Genomic DNA, 21,139 nt, shown 5'->3' with positions numbered 1-21,139 from the left:
AGAAAAAGTAAAGATGGATCACCAGATGATGAGTTATAGGATATCTCGCCTCCAAGTTCTACTCAACTTGGTTTGGAAGAGTTCAGATCACATGGAGAGAGCGGAGCTGACTGAGATGATGGACAGCAAAGTGAGGAACCCTGAGAGTGAGGTTTGGATTAGGTCTCTGAATAAAGACAATAAAGATTCCCTTCTGGAGTGGACAGAGAGGTGTAATATTAGTCTTGTACAGGTCAATGGTCAGAGGAAATATGGTGGCCCTCCTGCAGGCTGGGTTGGAGAAGCTCGTCCACTTGGGGCAGAAATCTTTATTAACAATCTCCCTCAAGAAATCTATGAAGATAAAATAATTCCCCTTTTTCAGACTGCTGGAGCATTGTACGAGTTTCGTCTTATGATGACTTTTAGTGGACTTAATCGAGGGTTTAGTTTTGCCCGATATACCAAAGTGCACCATGCAGAGCTAGCGGTCTCCATGTTTCATGGATATGAGATTCTACCTGGCTGCAAGATTGGTGTCTGCAAAAGCATTGAAAAATGTCACCTGGAGCTGGATGGTTTGCCATGTGTCCTGGACAAAGTCACCCTTACCAGTGTCCTGAGGGAAATGACCGCTGACCTGGAGAAATTTTCTCTTTTTGCTAGTCGAAACGTGGGAATGGAAAATCTTGCTATCTTGAAATACAGTTCCCACAGAGCTGCCACCATGGCAAAAAGAATCCTGTGTTCCCATTCACTTTTTGGTTATCGCTTCCAGATGAAATGGATGAAGAACTCCATAAAGAAAAAACTGCACTTGGAGGCTCTTCTAAAGCCTCATTCCAGTGTCATTCAAATGAGCTTAAATGTGGAACTTGAAAAAAAACAAGGCAGTACTTGGGTCATCGGTTCAAATCCCAGCCATGGCACCACCTGCCTGGAGTTTGCATGTTCTCCCTGTGCCTGCGTGGGTTTCCTCCGGGTACTCCGGTTTCCTCCCACACTCCAAAGACATGCTGGTAGGTTAATTGGCTCCTGTCTAAATTGTCCCTAGTATGTGTATGTATGAATGTGAGTTAGGGACCTTAGATTGTACACCCCTTGAGGGTTAGGGACTGATGTGAATGTACAATATATATGTAAAGCGCTGCGTAAATTGATGGCGCTATATAAGTACCTGTAATAAATAAATAATAAATAACTTCTAGGTATCATAGTTCAGTCTTTATGGATCAGCATTTTCAGCCAGTACAAAGGCGAACACACAGTATAAGTCAGAAAAGCGGAAAACAAACCATGATCTTCACATTTTATGAATATTTTGCTATTTTATTGGTAATGGCTACTTTTTTTGTACACGTCATTTATTTCATGGTGGAGTCAGGTGAGGTATGATGGATTTGGCAGCATTTAGTAAATATCTGACCAGAGATTGCTTGTATTTTTTAAGGGAAGAAGATATGCTATATGCCCTAGAAACCTTAGGAAACATTGCTAAAGTAAGTCCAATCAGAGGATGATGTTTTGCTTGTGATGGGCATTTATCCCATGGGACCCAGGGTAAAAATCCTAATAGAGTGGACCTTATTATCAAAACATGATAATATGCTAAGATTTTAATGAGTATTTTTTGTATAACTTGTTTATCTGAAAAATTAATAAATATTTAAATAAATAAAAAAATAGAGTGGAGCTTCCCAGGGTCTCTTGGCCAACCCATTCTTTTTTTGTCTTTGTGACAATTCCAGTCAACAACTCTAGCTAAATTTCTTGCATAGTAGTATTGTAAAAAAAATGGGCATTCCCATGTTTCCCACAGTTTAAGATTTAGAGAACAGTTGTAAGTTGAATCTTGGTCTTTTATGAGACCAGATAAAGGTGCGAACAATTGAATACAGTTGCTTAAAAAAAGCTGGAAAGTATATCAATAGGTAGTGTATGAAGATGATATAAAATTCTAGGCAGAATTGTAATTTTGACTGCTGCAGCCCGACCAAACCACAAGAGGGGTTTCATCACCCATTTATTAGAATCCTGGGAAACCTTACTAAGAAGGGGTTTATAATTAGTTTAATAAAGGTCTGATAAATTAGATGTGAGCTATACTATGTGGCTGAGTGAGCAAAATAATAGATAATCTGCATAGACTGCGGTTTTGTATGTGTTAGTCCCCATTTCCAAAGATCTAAAAGAAGTATTTTTTTGACCATTCTAATAAAAGTTTCCAACGTGAGGATGAATAAAATGGGTGAAAGGGGGCAACTTTGGCGTGTGCCATTCCTAATTTGTACCGATTTCGAAAATGTGCAGTTAATCTTTAATTTGGCCAAGGGATTTTGGTAAAGTGATGAAATCCATGTCAACATATGTCTCCGTCCGAATCACACACCTACTGAGCGACATATCAGATTGGATGTCGCTCCATTTCCTTAAACTGAACCTCTCCAAAACCGAGTTTCTTGTCTTCCCCCCAGCCCGGACAACACCCCCCGTTGACTTCTCCATCACATCCACAACAACGCCACCATCAAACCTGCCCCGCAGGCCAGAGTACTTGGTGTCATTCTGGACTCCAACCTATCCTTCCAGCCCCAAGTCCAATCTTTAACAAACTCATGCAGACTCCACCTCCGCAACATCGCCAAAATCCGCACGTTCCTAACTCCAGAAACCACTAAACAGCTCATCCACTCCCTCATCATATCACGACTCAACTACTGCAACTCCCTCCTCACTGGCCTGCCTCGCCGCTGGCTATCCCCGCTTCAGTCCATCCTGAATACGGCAGCCAGGCTCATTCACCTTTCCAACCGCTCCGTTTCCGCCACCCCCCTCTGCCAATCCCTCCACTGGCTTCCGATTGCGCAACGGACAAATTCAAAATCCTAACGCTGACGTACAAAGTCGTCCACCATACTGCCCCGAACTACATCACTGACCTAATATCCAAGTACCGCCCACCACGGACATTCCACTCCTCACAAGATCTCCTTCTCTCTAGTTCCCTGGTCTCCTCCTCCCATGCCCGCCTCCAGGACTTCTCCAGGGTGTCACCCATCCTCTGGAACTCCCTGCCCCAACCCAGCAGATTATCACCTACTCTCCTCTCCTTTAGGCACACCCTGAAAACCCATCTCTTCAGGGAAGCCTACCCCACCCCCTGCTGACTGGCCGACCTCCTCCACTCTTCCTACCACTCCATCCCCCACAGCTATCTCCTCCTGTGCCATCATCCCCTCCCTCCTAGATTGTAAGCTCCAAAGAGCAGGGCCCTCGATCCCCTCATGTTTTGCATTGTATTGGTATTGTTCTGTCACATGTTCTGTCCCCCTTTGTAATGTACAGCGCTGAGCGAACTATTGGTGCTTTATAAATAATGTATAATAATAATAATAATTTGTCTTTAGCCCCACATGAGCACATAACATCATCATAAAGTCCCATGCTACTCTATCAAAGGCCTTCTCTGCAACCGTCCTTGACAGATCCCCCACAAAATATGTGAACCACATTGAGAGCCTTAATCACATTATCCCTCGCCTCCCTGCCTGACATAAAGCCCACTAGTTCAGGGCCTATAAACTGGCAAGAAATCACATAGACATAGCTAGTCTGGCTGAAAAAAGACAAAAGAAAAAAAAAAGTTATAATCCTATACCCACAGTTGATCCAGAGGAAGGCAAAAAAAAAACCCCCAGTAAAGCATGATCCAATTTGCTCCTGCAGGGAAAAAAATTCCTCCCTGATCCCCTGAGAGGCAATCAGATATTCCCTGGATCAATTTTACCTATAAATGTTAGTATCCAGTTATATTCTGTGTATCTAAGAACAAATCCAGGACTTTTTTTTAAATAAATCCACTGAGCTGGCCAGAACCAACTCTAGAGTTGGATGTGTTGCTAAAATATTTTCCAACAATTTCAAATCAAGGGTTAACAGCAAGATAGGTCTATAGCTAGAACATTCAGTGAGGTCCTTACCAGGTTTGGGAAGTATTGTAATATGGGCCATTGAGGAGGTCTCTGTGATTATTTGGGGATCTTTTAGAGAATTCAAAGCCTTCAGCAGTGGGTCTTTTAGTAAATTGGCAAATATTTTGTAGTAGTGACCTGTATGGCCATCAGGGCCCAGACTCTTTATGGATTTTAATGATTTAATAGCTATTAAGAGTTCCTCCCAGGGGCAGACTGGCAACTCATGGGGCCCCCAGGCAATAGGGGATCATGAGGCCCCTGTGTCCTTGCCCACACTCAAAGCACACCCAAAAAAAGCCTATAAAAGGTACCAGGGGCATTTCACGGGACCGCCTACTGACCCCGGGCCATCGGGCAGTGCTCGAGTGCTGAAATGGTCAGTCCGCCCCTGGTTCCTCCTCAGCAGGAGCGGGCTGACAACTCATGGGGCCCCTGGGCAATAGGGGATCATGAGGCCCCTGTGTCCTTGCCCACATTCAAAGCACACCCAAAAAAAGCCTATAAAAGGTACCAGGGGCATTTCACGGGACCGCCTACTGACCTCGGGCCCTCGGGCAGTGCTCGAGTGCTGGAATGGTCAGTCTGCCCCTGGTTCCTCCTCAGCAGGAGTGGACTGACAACTCATGGGGCCCCTGGGCAATAGGGGATCATGTGTCCTTGCCCACAGTCAAAAAAGCCTATAAAAAAGGTACCAGGGGCATATCATTTTTTTTTTTTTTTTTTTACACTGATTGCTTTTATACCCATAAAGGCTGTAAAATCAATCATTACTCCTTTTCTCTGGCTGCATTCTTGCAGCCATTGAGAAATACTGTGTGAGCTGTGATTGGTCACAGCTTGTCACATGGTACAAGGCTGTTGTGAATAGCCTTGTACCATGTGATCTCTGTGATCATTCACAGATTTCACAAGTAGTATTTATTATTTATTTATTTCAGGTACTTATATAGCGCTGTTAATTTACGCAGCGCTTTACATATATATTATACATTCGCATCAGTCCCTAACCCTCAAGGGGCGTACAATCTAAGGTCCCTAACTTACATTCATACATACACATACTAGGGACAATTTAGACAGGAGCCAATTCACCTACCAGCATGTCTTTGGAGTGTGGGAGGTAGTAAGCAATGATGTCAGAAGTGACATCTTGCTTACTACTCTGCATGTGATCACTGATTGGCAAATCAGTGATCACATGATCAGGGCCTTGCACAGAGGTCCCGAACGACGATTGGTGTTCCACTGTGTCCTCTGGACACAGCTGGCACCGGATCGCGGTGCTGCAAGTTCCTAGGGAGTGCGCACAAGCAGGGGGGCGGGGTGGCGGTTTATAAACGGCCACCCGACCCTGCACTGCCACCATCTGGCTGTTTATATACAACGGCTGGATGGGAAGTGGCTAATAAAACAGCAAGCAAAGTAGTTGTAGTAAAGATGCAGTAAAGGCAGGGTAAAGATGTGTTACAGGTGCAGTGTAGATGTGTGTCAAATGCAGTGACAGTTCGATATAACTGCAGTAAAGGGGTTGGTATTGGTGCAATATAGTTTTGGTAAAAATGTGGTAATAGGCTTTTGTCAGGGAAGCACTGGCCATAGTACAGATGAAGGCTCAAGGTGCATACAGATGCATAGACCTGCAGGTGCTGATTTTGCTGTGCATAGATGTGTGCATATGAATGCACGTGCACACCCGCCACTTACACTGGCGCCCAATGGTCTATTTAAAGTGGAGTTCCACCTGAAAAAAAAATCAATAAATACAAAAACTGTAGCTGCTGACTTTTACAATACAGACACTTACCTGTCCCAGGGTCCACTGGTGTCCTCACCACAACTGGTTTCACCGGCCATCTTCTCTCCCTGGCGCCGGCATCTTCAGTGTGGGCACCTGGCTGTGACAGCTTGCGGCTTCACAGCCCGGTGCCCACTGCGCATGCGCGAGAAGCGCTGAGCTTTGTGAATGGCCCCGTAGTCTTCTGGGGCCTGTCATGTGTACCAGAAGACTACAGGGAGGGAGGGAGGAGGACAACTTCCATTTCCTATTGCCTAGGTGATTGCAGCGAAGAGGGAGTGGCTACCTGTCAAATTTGGGTACCTGTGCTTTTGCAGATGTCATGCTATGCTTACGCAGGGGCGGACTGAAAACTCATGGGGCCCCCGGGCAATAGGAGATAATGGGGCCCCTGTGCCCTTGCCCAAACTGAAAAAAGCCTATGAAAAAGGTACCAGGGGCATCTCATGGGGCCCCCTACTGACCCTGGGCCCCCGGGCAGTGCCCGAGTTTCCAAATGGTCAGTCGGCCACTGTGCTTACGTTAAAAATAAACTTGAAAGTTGTAATTTTATGTTCAGTATTACATTAATGTGAATTATATTTGTGAAGACAAATTATCTTTATTCTGCATTAACATACCTGATCTGTACATTTACAAAGTGAAAAAGGTACCAGGGGCATCTCAAAGGGCCCGGGGTCAGTAGGGGGCCCCATGAGATGCCCCTGGTACCTTTTTCATAGGCCCCATGATCCCCTATTGCCCGGGGGCCCAATGAGTTGTCAGTCCGCCCCTGATAATTACTTACCTGACTGTCTGACATTTCCTCTATGGTCCCATCTTCTTCTTCAGCTGACATATTTCCTGTACAACCTCCAAAACTTGACAAAGAGGGTTGTGGTTCCTCCTGGTCAGGAAGGCAATGTAGACTTTCTAAATACCACAGGTGTGGAACATATACAGTACATCATCTGCACCTGCACCAGACCTTTTTGAATTTTTGACATATGCTTATGTTTCTACATTTGCTCTGAAATGTTTCTAAAAATGTCCTGTATGTCTCATATTTATTGGTCAACGTATATCTTTCCCGAATGTGTGTTTATTTCTGCTTATTCTATAATAAAACCCTTTGTAAAAGAATTATTTCTTGAATATGGCATGCAGATTTGCAATTTTCCCTTTCACATATGCTATATCTGCTTTGGCATACACAACAGTGCTGAGTTCAGCTAATGCAACCCATTGATATGGTGTTAGATGTAGTGTATTAAAACGGACATTAGATAGCCATGGTCTGCCATTCAGGGGCACTCACACTTTGCAGAACAGCCCTCTGGAACTTGTATGCTTAACAGCAGGATTTCACTGGGGAGCAGAGCACCCAGGGACTGGGGAAGGTAGTGTGTGGGAGGGGGCATATACACTATATTGCCAAAAGTATTAGGACGCCTGCCTTTACATGCACATGAACTTTAATGGCAACCCAGTCTTAGACCATAGGGTTCAATATTGAGTTGACACTTTGCAGCTATAACAGCTTCATCTCTTCTGGGAAGGCTGTCCACAAGGTTTAGGAGGGTGTCTATGGGAAGGTTTGACCATTCTTCCAGAAGCACATTCGTGAGGTCAGGCACTGATGTCGGGGGAGAAGGCCTGGCTCGCAGTCTCCGCTCTAATTCATCCCAAAGGTGTTCTATGGGGTTGAGGTCAGGACTCTGTGCAGGCCAGTCAAGTTCCTCCACCCCAAACTGGCTCCTCCATGTCTTTATGGACCTTGCTTTGTGCACTGGTGTGCAGTCATGTTGGAACAGGAAGGGGCCATCCCCAAACTCTTCCCACAAAGTTGGGAGCATGAAATTGTCCAAAATGTCTTGGTATGCTGACGCCTTAAGAGTTCCATTCCTTGGAGAAAATAATATTTAAAATGTACCACTTTATTTCCTTGAGTTGTCACATCTATTACCGAGTGAAATTGTATTTGTTCCATACATTAACCTGCTCAAGACATGGTCAGCCTCATCTTTTGATATATCGTTTATGGACCATTCTTGAATGCATATTCTTTTATTAGGAATATCCCTTTGGTTTGGTGATTAGGAATTTAATATATTCTGCTTTTCATACCCTCTTTAGTCCCATTGGGGGGGATGTTCTGGTGCCCTTCTGTTAGTCCTTGTTGTCTGGTGTCTTACATCTGACCACTCTTGCCCTCTTGGATTATGTACATGGTGTTCAGCCTCCCATCTTGGAAGTCATCCCCTTTTTTACACTGACATATGTTTTTGTAAGTAAAAAAAATGTTTTGGTTATGTGATAACTTTTTTTTATTATTTATTTTTTGGTATGCTCATTTATGATTGCTTATATATTCACTAGAAAGCCCTTTGTCTTTCATGACCCCTGAGGAAGATCTAAAATGTGGAATGATCGAAATGCGTCGAGTTATTGTCTCTCTTTTCAGTGAGGGTTTTATATTCTTGTATTATGAGTTCTCTTGTATGCACACTGTCAGAGCAATATTCTTTTTAGAAACTATGTATCTAATACCGCAGGGTTCTTCAGAAAGTTTTATGTTTAACACACTCTGTAGGCGTCATATGATGTCCTATCAGAAGGTGCCACTCACTCGGCCGCGGAGCCGCACAGTGCGCAATCTGTCACCGGTTGTGTCCACAGGACACAGGCAATGACAGATCACTGCACTGGCCTACTGCCAGTGTCATGTGACCAATCCCAGCAGATCACATGACAGTTGTATACAATGGATGGCTGTCTTTCATGCCATCCTTGTATACATTTGTGTTGTTAGCTGTGATTGGTCACAGCCAGGGGCAGACTGACAACTCATTGGGCCCCCGGGCAATAGGAAAGCATAGGGCCTGTGTCCTCGTTCACACTCAAACCACACCCAAAAAAGCCTATGAAAGGTACCAGGGGCATCTCATGGGGCACCCTACAGAGCCCGGGCCCTCGGGTAGTGCCTGAGTGCCTAAATGGTCAGTCCGCCCCTTGTCACAGCAGTAACATGATACAGACAGGACCAGTCACAGCCTATATATACCATGTGATGAGCTTTGCCCAATCATAGCTAATTACAACAAAAGACTTAATGAATCAGTTTGATTCAGTAAAAATGGTTGCTAATATCAATGAAATACATTGGTATTAGTAATCATAATGTGTAAAAAAAAAATCTTGATCACTTGCCCAGAGTAGTTCAGTGTTACTATGGTAACATTGTTTTGCTCTGACCACAGTGTGTTGAAAAAAATAGTAAAACAAAGAAAAAAATGTAATACAAAAGAAAAAAAAATTGAAAGAAAAAAATTAAATCAGTGTCCCTGATCATTTCCACACCAGTTATATGATAAAGCTGTACTGGACTGGTGACAATATTTAAAAAAAAAATTGTGAATTATTTTATTTCTTCATTTTCCAAAAAATTGTGACAAAAAATTACAACTTTAAAAAAAACTCACCATGCCTCCTACTAATACTGTCTATTTTCCAAAAATGGGTCATTTGGGGGGTATTTGTACTATCCTGGCATTTTCAGGCTTCAAGAAATTATACTGGCAATTAGCGCATTAGGATTGATCAATTGTCAGATATACAGTATATACCATAGTTTGTGGACTCTAGAACTTTCCTACAGGCTAAATAACATGCACTAATTTGGGGTATTTTTACCAAAGAAATGTAGCAGAATACATTCTGACCTAAATTTATGAAGACAGGTTAATTATTTGGAAACTTTTATAACAGAAATGGAGAAAAACGTGTTTTTTGATTTTTGGGAGTTTTTTCGTTTCTTTTTTTTTATTTAGCAAAAATTAAAAAAAAATCAGTAGTGAAGCTCTATTTTCATGAAAAAAATTATAAAACTTTCATATGGGTACAGTATTATATGACCACGCAATTGTCAAAGTGCGACAGCGCCGAAAGCTGAAAATTGGCCTGGGCAGGAAGGGGTTAAATAGAAGCAATTTTATTGTTTGAGAGAAAATGGACACAAATATTGTATAGTAGCTTATTTATTTTGTATTTCTTTATATATGCAGTAGCACTATTCTCCCTGATATTCAAGTAACAGTCCTGAAGAAGCCAAATGCACAGGCGAAACACGTTGACCGTTTTTTGATGAATGTGTATTGCATTTATTGTAATTATGTGCCTAGTGATCATCATATATGCTAGGGAGGCATTGTGCTCATAATTATGATTTTCCTTTTTTTTTTTTGGCCCCTTTCTTTGGGGGCATGTTTGTACTATGGGTCCTATAAAGAATACATGACTCTTTTATGTCAATAGTTACAGTATATGTATTTTACTGTGTAGTCTCTTACTGTGCCCAAAGAATCAAATATTTTTGCAATACTTAATAGTCCTGCTTTTTTTCTTTTGTATAATAGCTGGTGAATATGTAAGTAGCATGGTTAGGCCACAAAGTAAGAAGGTGAGACATGGCAGTACCAGAAGCAGACTGACAACTCATGGGGCCCCCGGGTAATAGGAAATCATGGGGCCCCTGTGTCCTCACCCACACTCAAACCACACCCAAAAAAGGTACCAGGGGCATCTCTTGGGGCCCCCTACTGACCCCAGGCCCTCGGGCAGTGCCCGAGTGGCTAAATGGTCAGTTCACGCCTGGGCAGTACAGTGGCTTAGTGGTTAGCAGTTCACTTAGCAGCATCCCAACCATGACACCACCTGCCTGGAGTTTGCATGTTCTCCCTGTGCCTGTGTGGGTTTCCTCTGGGTACTCTGGTTTTCTCCCACACTCCAAAGACATGCTGGTAGGTTAATTGGCTCCTGTCTAAATTGGCCCTAGTATGTGTCTGTATGAATATGGATAAGGGACCTTAGATTGTAAGCTCCTTGAGGACAGAGCCTGATGTGAATGTACAATATATATGTAATCGTTCTGCATAAATTGATGGTGCTATATAAGTACCTGAAATAATAATGATCTTGAAATGAACAGTATTATAATTTGAGACACATTAGCCTGTTTATGTGAAATCTCCATTACCACTGCAAATAATATTGTATCTATGAATGTATTTTAGATAGAGCTGTATCAGTATGGGTGTGTAATATGTCTTCCCATGAATTCCTATTCTATAGATACCATAGTTGCCAAAGGGAATATTCTATTAATTATATTACTGTATAATAGAAGTCTTTGCTGAGAATCCTCTTTCAGACAGTTCAGTGCCAGAGTTAGTGTATCTAACAATGGGACCCAAACCTGTTGGCTTCCCAAATATCTACTTCAAAGGATCCCTCATTCAGATTTGCAATGTAGGTGGCCAGCCGTTCATGAATACTTCATTTCCCAGGAAAAGATCATGAACTGGCATACTTAAATTCCATAAAGGGTGTGCCAAGGTTTTCCTTAAAGGGGATTGGTGTATGCTAAATACAGGGGATTTGAAGTTAGCCAATTATGAAAGGGAATAGGTTTACCAACCAATAAGAACTACTCCATGAAAACTAATGGAGGAGAGGCCTATAACTATAGACACTAGATAGAGAGATGTTCTCTTTGGAACACCAGTTAGGAGAATGAAACCTGCACATCCAGTTCCATGGTAATTATGGAATATATCCTTTGCACTTACTGTATATCTAAATGTTTGCCTTATGTCTTTTCTGTCTCACTGTTTGTATTTTGTAATATATTTGAGCTTCCTTAATAAGGTTTTTTCTATGTAGCTAGATTGTTTGTGTTAGTTTAGACCTCCATCCTATCCATCAATAAATTTTGGTTGTTGTGTTAAACCTTTCACTTCTGGGTAAGAACTCTTAATTTACCAAATCAGATCAGAGAAATATTATATTTCATAATCTATAGATATGGTCAACAAGCCACAAATAGTGTACAGTGGTTGGACACAGTGGTGTATTTAGGTTTTGTTCTGACCTAGGCAACACAAAAATCGTCTGCCCCCACGGACACCGACCAACACAACCCACCTTTCCCTTTCTTGCGGAGAAAGCCTTACATTGGCCAACAACACCCCTGCCCCCTACCTAAGAGAGCCTTCCACTACCCCCCCCCAGTTATAGAGAGACGCTCATCGTCACAGCTCCGGACATCCCTTGGAACGAGAGTCAGGCTCTATATACATACATCATGAAGCAGCCCACAGCCTCTCTTGGATCCCACCTGATTCCCATGGTGTGCATGTCCCTTATTTCATTCTTTCTTCTGGGGGGAGGTGCTGCCCCCCCTAAAAAAAATGCCTTGTTTGCCTTGTGGTAAATACGCCCCTGGTTGGACAGCATATAAGCAGCTTGATTAAACCACAATGTATTAGGGAAAGTCAAGACAGGTTTTATCCTAAATAAAAATGTTAGTGTATTATCTCAGTGAGAATAACCGCAAATATTGTACTGTGGCTGGATTATACAGTATGTAAGCAGCTTGGTTAGGCCACAATATAAGAGTGAGAGACAAGGCAAGTCTTATATTGAAATAAACACTAGAGTGTACTTTTTGAAAGGTAATAGTTAATTTTTTTTTACTGCCAGAGCACTGGAATAGGCCAGAGCACAGATAAAGACAACAAACTTTGAGGCATAATGCAAAGTTTACTTGGTAGCAGACATTAGAAATTTTGCAGCAGAGGCCAAGCTGTACAAAACATTGTTTGATACCTTTTAGTGCCAAACCAGAACAGGCTGTGAATTCTGAGGTGCAGAAAATGCAAAAACAGTGTATGGCACATTTACAGTGGGAATTACAGCATCGGAAGAGGCCAGCAGAGCTGGCAGGAGCTGGTAAAGAGGCCAGTAGAGGTGACAGGTATCCATTTTATCCATCATATGTAAACCAAGATTCGTTCATTTTAATGCAAATGAACCAGTCCATACTTTCATGGGACAGGCAGATTCAGATCTCTGTAACAAAACCTCCTGCGCAAGGGAAGGCCATCTCAGACAGCTCAATGGCTGCAAGGCATGCCAGAGGCTCCAACACAAACTGTGCAAGTTCTACCTGGTTCCTATTTAGTCAGCCCTGGTTCCGATTTGGTCAGAAATCATGTGGTGCAGGTGTTGTCTATGAGTTCTGCCTGGAGCTAGGCCTTTCTGCTGCTGAACAGCATTATTGACACAGCCACTGCTACTCCCACATGGAAGAAAAATATATTTTAAATATGTTTTTAAAATATTCATTGCAAATACATTGACATATATTTGAAAACATATCTCTCAGGGCCCAACTATCTTCCTAAGGTGTTACAACCTTCACAGTGCAATATTTGGAAGGGTATTTGGCCCTGTAGCTAAGTATGAATTTATATACTGTGTGTAGCATAGGTAGCTAGGGGGAGCTAGCCTGGGCTGAGACAGTTTTCTTAGGTCAAGGCTGAGAGGCTCTGCTGGTCAGTTCCTTGACACCTCCCCCTGCTCTAGAATCTTGGAGAAGACACCCAGTACACCTAGCATGCTGTGAGAGAGCATGAGAGGAGAAAGTTGGAGACTGCAATGCAATTGTACCTGAGAGTTTTATGGCTAGAGATGACCCCGTTGGACACCGGGGTCCACCTGAAGCATAGTGGAGGCTTTTCTCTGGGACTAGTGGAAGGAACAGAGAGGTTATGTTTAATCTGCCCTGAATGTAGGAGACCGACCACTTTGATCAGCATCTAGATCAAGAGCAGGCATTGTGGAGTTCCGCTAAACAAACTGATGCTCAGCGATCTGGCACCTTGCACATATACCATGGACCTGCACTCAGGACTTACTACGGAGAAACTGGAGAAACGAAAAGCTGCAATGTGTCTTGAGTTGGAGATGCAAAGTGGGGTTGAGTCCTGGAACCATGATTCCCCTGCAAAGACAGCAGACCTTTGCAGCAGGGGATGGGCTGCATGCTGTTACTTATGCTGCTGATGGACCAGTGCCTACAAGTGCTGCCCAGCAGGAACCAGCAGAAGTCCCAGATTTGCAATTCTTTCCCACCAGCCCTGACTGTTCCACTTGGAAGGAGAACAGGAATATCCGGTTCTCCGATGACATTGTGGAGGAATGAAACTGGGGGGACACCAAGGAGGACATTGATTAGCTGACAGGGTCATCAGCTGGATGAGAAGAGGATTCATCTGGGGTCTGGGGTGGTACACTAGGAGAGGCTGGAGACTTATCCAAGAAGAGATCTGCTATAGTAACACTTTTCCATTAGTTGTGTTTTTTGTTTTTCATAAAATACGGTTTTCACTTTTTTTTCATGTTTTTTCATATTTTTTTCCATCCCATTGCTGCTGATATCCTCCTATCGCTTTCAGCCAATTACTCACTCTAGCACCCACCGCACAAATAGAAACAAGAGTGGGCCATGCCTGTCCAATGTGTGTCAACATACCCACTAGCAGTGTGACAATGTAGAAGCACGGAAGTGAAAAATTGACCTTCAATGCAGAATCACCAGGTTATATTTTAATGAAAACTGCATATTTAAAAGGTATTAAAAACAATTTTTGGAATTCCAATAACATGCTGAAATCTGTATAAAATGCAATGATTGAATTTAGACCTACTTTAGGTAGAGTTATTATTTTAAATGCCCCCCCCAGAAACCCCCACAAGTCATACCTGCTGGTAGCCACACAGCTGCCACTCCAGAATTCTACCAGCTAGGCTCTTCTCCTGCACATGAATCAAATGTTCCCCATTCATTCCTAAGGAGAGGATGTCTATTATGTGTACTTACAGTGGATGGCCTCTCCATAGGAAGCAATGGAGATACCCGTATTCATCCCATGAAGAAGACAAGCCTGTCCGGGATACTCCTGCAGCACGGTTGTTTGATCCCCAGCAGGCCACTCAGCAAAGCTGGGAACAGGTAAGACTTAGAGGACAGGAGAGGGCATTTAAAGGTTAATTATCTTAAAAGTACAGCTATCCTTTAGGAAGGAAAACATCTGGAAATTGTGAGAACCTAAATCATTAATCACAATTGGTGATTTTTTTTTCAGTCTAAATTCGTATGTGACTATATGTGGAGGATCATGAATTCATTCTGGCCATGGCCTAAGCAGGTAAGTCCCACAAATTAAACAAACATAGGAGGCGATCACCACAAGCTCGGTGTTTGCATATCAGCTATGCAGAGAGGTAATATAAAACTGTATCCAGAGTACATACACCGATCTGCCATAACTTTCTGACCACCGACTTAATATTCAGTAGGTTCCCCTTTTGCTGCCAAAACAGCCCTGACCCACGGAGGCCTGGACGCCACTAGACCTCTAAAGGTAAGCTGTGGTATCTGGCACCAAGCCATCAATAGCAGATTCTTTAAGTCCTGTAAGTTGTGAGGTGGGGTCTCCGTTTATTAAGACTTGTTTTTCCAGCACATCCCATAGATACTCCATTGGATTGAGATCTGGAAAATATGGAGGCCAAGTCAAGATCTCAAACTTGTTGTTGTGTTTCTCAAACCATTCTTGAACCATTTTGCACTGTGGCAGGGTGCATCATCCTGCTAAAAGGCCATTGCCATCAGGTAATACTGTTTGCAGTAAGGGAATTGTTTAGGTAGGTGGCACATGTCAAGTCACATCCACATGAATGGCAAGATCCAAGGTTTTCAAGTAGAATGTTGCCTGAAGCATCACACTGCCTCTGCCAGCTTGCCTTCTTCCCATACTGCATCCTAGTGCCATCTTTTCCTTGGGAAAGTGAAGCACATGGACCCAGCCATCCACATGATCTAAAAGAAATCATGATTCAAAAGACCAGGTCACTTTCCTCCAATGCTCCATAGTCTAGTTCTGATGCTCACATGCCCATTGTAGGAACTTTTGGCTGTGGACACAGGTTAGCATGGGCACCCTGACCGGTCTGCGGCTACACACCCCCATACACAGCAGATCGCAAAGCCCATTTTTCTGCTTTCAACACATCAACTTAAGGGACATGTTCATTTGCTGCCCAATATATCACACCCACTTTGAGATGCCATTGTAATGAGATCATCAGTGGTATTCTCTTTAACTGTCAGTGGTCATACAGTTATGGCTGATCAGTATATATTCCCTTGCACTTGACAATATAATTGAGGTTAGCATGCCATTAAATTGACCTGTCCCTTCCAACCTAAAGTCAGGATTACTCAGAGCCTAAGGCTGGCCATACATTAAACAATTATCTGCAGATTTTTGGTTTAGATTTACCAAAAACCATATAATAGGAGGACAAACCTAAACAACACTTTCAGTTGTATCCAATTAGGCAGGCCCTTGCACTACATAGTTGAAGGTAAATCTAAAGGAAATTGGGCAGAAAATCTGCAGATAATTGTATAATGTATGGCCAGCCTAATGTGCAATTTACCTTGGAAGAGCTTTATGGCTTCACATATGTCCAGCTGAAGCTAATAGTGGTTGCATATTGTAAACCATAATTACAGGGGACCCATTATTAAATTCACTAAAATCAACGTGAACATTATGAAATCATATATTCTTCTGTACCTTTTTCTTGCCATGAATTAAAGTGATCCCAAAGGTTAATTTTTCTTCTTTGTTTTTCTAAACAACAAACATGTCATACTTATCGGCTCTGTGCAATGTTTTTGCACAAAGCAGCCCTATTCCTCTCAGATCCCCTACTGGTGCTCCTGGCTCCTCCCCCTTGACCAGCGCCCCCAATAGAAAGTCGTTTGCTATGGGTGCAATGCTGCCTCAGCCAATCAAGATTGAATGTCCCTGGAGAACTAAGGCTCTCGTGGACATAGCTGGATTGGGATGGGGCTCAGGTAAGTGTTAGGGGGGCTGCCATACACAGAAGGTTTTTACCTTCGTTCATAGAATGAATGAAGGTAAAAAATCTGGCGCCTTTAGAATCAGTTTAATAATACTTACTTGAATATATTTTTTTAAACCAGAGTTTAGTGTCCCTTTAAGGGGATTTCTCTTACGTTCTGTCCTGGAGACTGTTAACACTGTATCCAGGAGAGGAAGTGAGGAAAAATATCAAATGATGGCAAAGACAGCAATAAAAATGGGATTTATGTACTCATTGCAAGAGTTAATTGAAGGACACAGCTGGATCTTCAGATCTTAAAGTATGCATTGGTTTAGTTCGAGGAAACCCCTTGCCTCGGATTGTATCACACAAATCAAGAATCTGTCTTCCAAATAGAAAATGGAAGAAGACAGGCAAACTCATATGGCCTGAACCACTTAAAAAAAAGTGGTACTTCCTGAACAAAAGGAGTGGGATGCAAAGGACGCAAAATGATGACCTCTTTCAAGTGAGAAGCCAACACAACCTTCAGCAGTAAGGACAATCGAGGTTGGAGTACCACCTTAACCTAGTGCAGTACATCATTGAAGTGAGAAACTGAATCAACTTTTAGCATAAAGGACAAATGAGGCTGGAGTTCAAGAAAGAGATGATAATTGGGAGACCATCCCCACAAAAGTGATAGCCACCAGGAAACCACCTTCTCGAGATAGTCAACAGAGGGAATTCCTCAAAAGGGAGACCAATGCAACCATATTCAGATCCGACGGCAGCAGTGGAGACCTTGTAGGCTAAACAACTCGCTTAACTTCCTGAAGAAAGGTACAGACTAGGTGAAAGGGAATTCAATAGATGATGGAAAAGCTAAAGCAGAATCCTGGCCCTGTACGGTAATTAAGGCCATCGGGTGGTCAACACCCCTTGAAGAAGAGTCCCTGGGAAGCTAACAGCACTGTAAAGCACTGTGTGTGAAGGAAAGGGGGGTTGGTTACTGACTGACCTAGGGAACCCGCACCTCCCAGGGAGACCAATGTAATACATACCGAGGCCTGGGGATACCTATAAATCAACCGATGATCTGAATGAAATGAAATGAGCTAAAGATCCAGCTATGTCCTTCAAAGAATGGAAGAGATGAAGAATTCAAAGGAATGAAATCTTCTCAGTAGGCACATGGAAAGCACTTAAGAGCAGCCAGACCCACTCAAGGATGAAAAGTATTTCAATTCTTTTGTGTTCCTGTTTAACCTGTTAAGTGACAATATTTTCACTGAGATGGGGAATTAGGAGATACGGTATTTCTACAGATTCTAAGGGCTCATGTACACTGCAGCTGCTAAACTGAAGTTTAAACGTAGTTGTGCGTTTTATTTTCAGCAGCCCCTGAACTCTCCTTTATCTTTTCCTATGTGTCCATGTACACATAATTGTTTACAGTAGTTTACAGGCAGTTGAGGTTACATGCATTTTTTGTGAAAGCACAAAAATCGCGTTCAGGAGTAGAGTTTACCAGCATTTTAAATACCAAATGCTTGTAAATGCGTTTACGCGTGTTTAGATGTGCTTTTGGGCTAGCCCATATCCAGATGCTGTCCAGAGCCTTTTTTCTGCATGCACAGCATTTTCCATGTATTCAAATGGACCCTGTACACCAGTGAAGTCAGTTCCAGGTTTTGTGTGAAGGAAAATTTGGTAGAACGTGCTGCATTATGCTCATGATGGGATCCATAGTGAATACAACCAGAAAAGACAGGTCATCTCAACACATACTGCTCTCTCTGCTTCTGCTCTCTCTATTTCTCTCAAAATGTCTGACATAGTTAATTATTTACCATTGTTCAGTGCATTCTGGGAATTTGGGAGGGTCTCCTGAGGTTATCTTTTAAAAACGCTTCCAGACGCAAACGCGCATAAACGTGGCTAAGCACAGCTAAACTGACGTTTTTAACTTACGTTTTCTAGCAGTCAGAAAAGTTTTTCAAACGCCATGTGTACATGAGCCCTAAACCTCCTTACTCTATTGATAATAAAAAAAATTTAAATGTTTTTAGTTGTATATAGAGTGGAGGTGAATTAGAACCTATTTTGGGTTTAGCTGCTATTCGGGGCAGTGTTAGAGATTTTCACCTGCTTCTTGCGGAGAACGCTTTCACTAAACAGGAAGTGAGAGAATTTCTGAAAGCAACAAAGAAATATTTTTTTTAAGTGGGGGGAAGGCTAGAACCCCGCCTGCACTTCTGTTGTTTCCCCGTTTCAGATTTTCCCTGACTTCCCATCTAGTGGTAGCATCAACAGTAGAGGAAATGAAGGAAAATCTCTAACTGAACCATAAAGAACAATAAAAATCCTCCTCCACTCTATCCAAAGACAATAAAAAAGGTTTTGGCTGAACCAACACTTTACGCTAACTGTTTCATGTGTATATTTAGAATATTTAGAATTTACATTAAATATGGCACAGGTTCCCCTAAAACTCTTTTACTGAACAAGCATGGGAAAGTCATAAAACTTTTGTCTGAAGCATACTAGATAGAAGGTGCTCCTACTGTTGGGTAAGAAGTGATAGGTCCTCTTTAAACCTGCCCTAAAGTATATGTATAGTCAAAACTTTTTTTTTTCGTTTTTGGTGGAATAGACAAGGGTTAAAGCCTGTGTCAAGTTTGGATTGCTGTCTGTGTCCCCACTCAGTAGATTAACCCTCTCTATCCTGGTGACCAACTGCCACAGAAGCAGAAAATGATGGGAAATGCTAAATTTAGAAGCTGTCACCAAAACAAAATGTGAAGCAGGGGTGGACTGACCATTTGGAAACTCGGGCACTGCCCGAGGGCCCGGGGTCAGTAGGGGGCCCCATGAGATGCCCCTGGTACCTTTTTCATAGGCTTTTTTGAGTTTTGGCAAGGACACAGGGGCTCCATAATCCCCTATTTCCCCGGGGCCCCATGAGTTGTCAGTCCACCCCTGATGTGAAGGTTATTTCAATGGGGACCCCTGTTCCAGAAGTCCCCATTGGATGAGGACTTCCAGTAAGAGAAATTACCCTTGCTTCTTCCAGTTCCAAAAAATCAAGGCAAATCTTCCTAACATGAGAAAGACAGCAACAAATAAATGAGGAGGGGTTTAAATTTTTTCCTACTCTACTAAAAACTCTAGAAAAAAAGTTTTGACTTTACAAATGCTATAATATCCTGGTCTTCAAACCACATAAAGCAGCAACAATTTAACTAATGAGAACACAAGAGTGGTTGGTATAACTGTCACAACTGCTAAAGTCTAGGCCACAGCCTCCACATGGAAAGGATTTTCGCCCAGAATGCCTCTTCTCATGTCTGGCGCAGCTGGAGCCACTGCTGAACCTCCTGTCGCATATGACACAAGCATATGGCTGATCCCCCGTATGAATTCTCTGGTGTAAGATGAGGTTGGACCTGCTGCTGAAGGACTTGTTGCAATGAGAGCAAGAATAAGGCTTCTCTCCCGAGTGGATTCTTTGGTGGGAAGCCAAATGGGCATTTCTTCTGAATTCTTTACCGCATTCAGAACAAGTAAAAACACTACCCTCCGTGGTTACCGTCCTATGGGAAACCACCTGAGTATCAGAACTAAATGGTTGGCCACTGTCTTTGGGCATGTAGGATTTTCCTGCAAAGTGAGTCTTCATATGGGTGGCAAGATTGGAGCTTTGACTAAAGGAGTTCCCGCACACCTTGCAGATATAAGGTCTTTGTCCCGTGTGAGTCCTCTCGTGTTTTGCCAGGTGTGACTGGAGTCTGAAGCGTTTTTTACATACTGTGCAAACCCAGGGCTTGTCCTTCAAGTGGGCCTCCTTGTGTAGATGGAAAGTAGTCTGGTCTTCAAAGGCTTCACCACAGTCAGCACAGATGTTCCTGTCATCCTCGGCGTGGTTTTTCTGGTGCTTGCGATAGCCCGAGCGGGTATAGAAAGTCTTGTCACACTTGTTACATTTGTAGATGGTCTCAGTCATTAAGGTAATGTTCCCCGCAGAATCTATGGTACTTCTTTCCCTAGCAATGGATTTCTCTGGGGAAGTTCTATCAGATGTCCGAGGACTATAGGCCCTGCGGCCTCGCTTGCTTTCTGAGGGTCGATGGCTAAGCTTTGATTGCGGTGAGGACTCATGGGTGTCAATGATTATAATGTCTTCATACAGCTCAGTGTTTGTTACATCTTCACCTGCTCAATGGAAACACATACAATAAGAACAATAAATCTGATCTCAGGGAAGCCCATCCCTCCAACTTTTCTTTAACCCTCACCCTTCCTCCAGCTAATCACTGGGTTAAAAAAAATTACCAAAAAGCCTCCTCTATTTACCTTTGGTTATCTGGCCAATTATTTTCTTTTCCTCATTGCGGAGTATGAGGGTTCTTCCTCATGTCATCCACATATCTGGATGATATAAACACTCCCTGCTAGTGGTGGGCTTCCAGAACACTGCAGCAGTGTCATAAATTCATGGTGAAGGGTGGCAACAATACCAGTCAATAGTGGGCTCAGTCTGCAATGTTGGTTCACCAGTCTATACTCCCGAAAGAGGCAACATGGACGGCCACATGACGTCATCCTTGTAAGTATTTTAGCTATTTATTATATTATATATGTGCTAATGGGTGGGAGCAGGGTTGGGAGA

General features: G+C 42.8%; 2 protein-coding genes across 3 annotated transcripts in view; one reads left to right on the top strand and one right to left on the bottom strand.

Annotated features, from left to right (window-relative positions):
* The first annotated feature begins 94 nt into the window (after positions 1-94).
* Positions 95-18,820, top strand: LOC149443270 (dead end protein homolog 1-like). Its single transcript, XM_089655676.1, has 4 exons — positions 95-921; positions 14,470-14,581; positions 14,715-14,777; positions 18,746-18,820. Exons 1-4 carry the CDS (start codon positions 116-118, stop codon positions 18,818-18,820), a joined length of 1,056 nt encoding a protein of 351 aa, XP_089511802.1. The 5' UTR covers positions 95-115.
* LOC149443269 (uncharacterized) overlaps positions 12,308-21,139 on the bottom strand; it is a 28,779-nt gene continuing 19,947 nt past the window's right edge. For both annotated transcript variants that reach the window (XM_089655647.1, XM_089655646.1), the window contains exon 4: positions 12,308-20,682. In XM_089655647.1, the coding sequence (XP_089511773.1) occupies positions 19,709-20,682 (974 nt within the window). In that variant the 3' untranslated portion in view covers positions 12,308-19,708. The remainder of the gene's footprint in view (positions 20,683-21,139) is intronic.

Source organism: Staurois parvus, unplaced genomic scaffold (assembly GCF_062004578.1).
Source record: "Staurois parvus isolate SC_StPar_1 unplaced genomic scaffold, SC_StPar_1.0 ptg000860l, whole genome shotgun sequence".
In the NCBI taxonomy this organism is placed as follows: domain Eukaryota; kingdom Metazoa; phylum Chordata; class Amphibia; order Anura; family Ranidae; genus Staurois; species Staurois parvus.
This window is presented reverse-complemented; position numbering and strand designations above follow the sequence as displayed.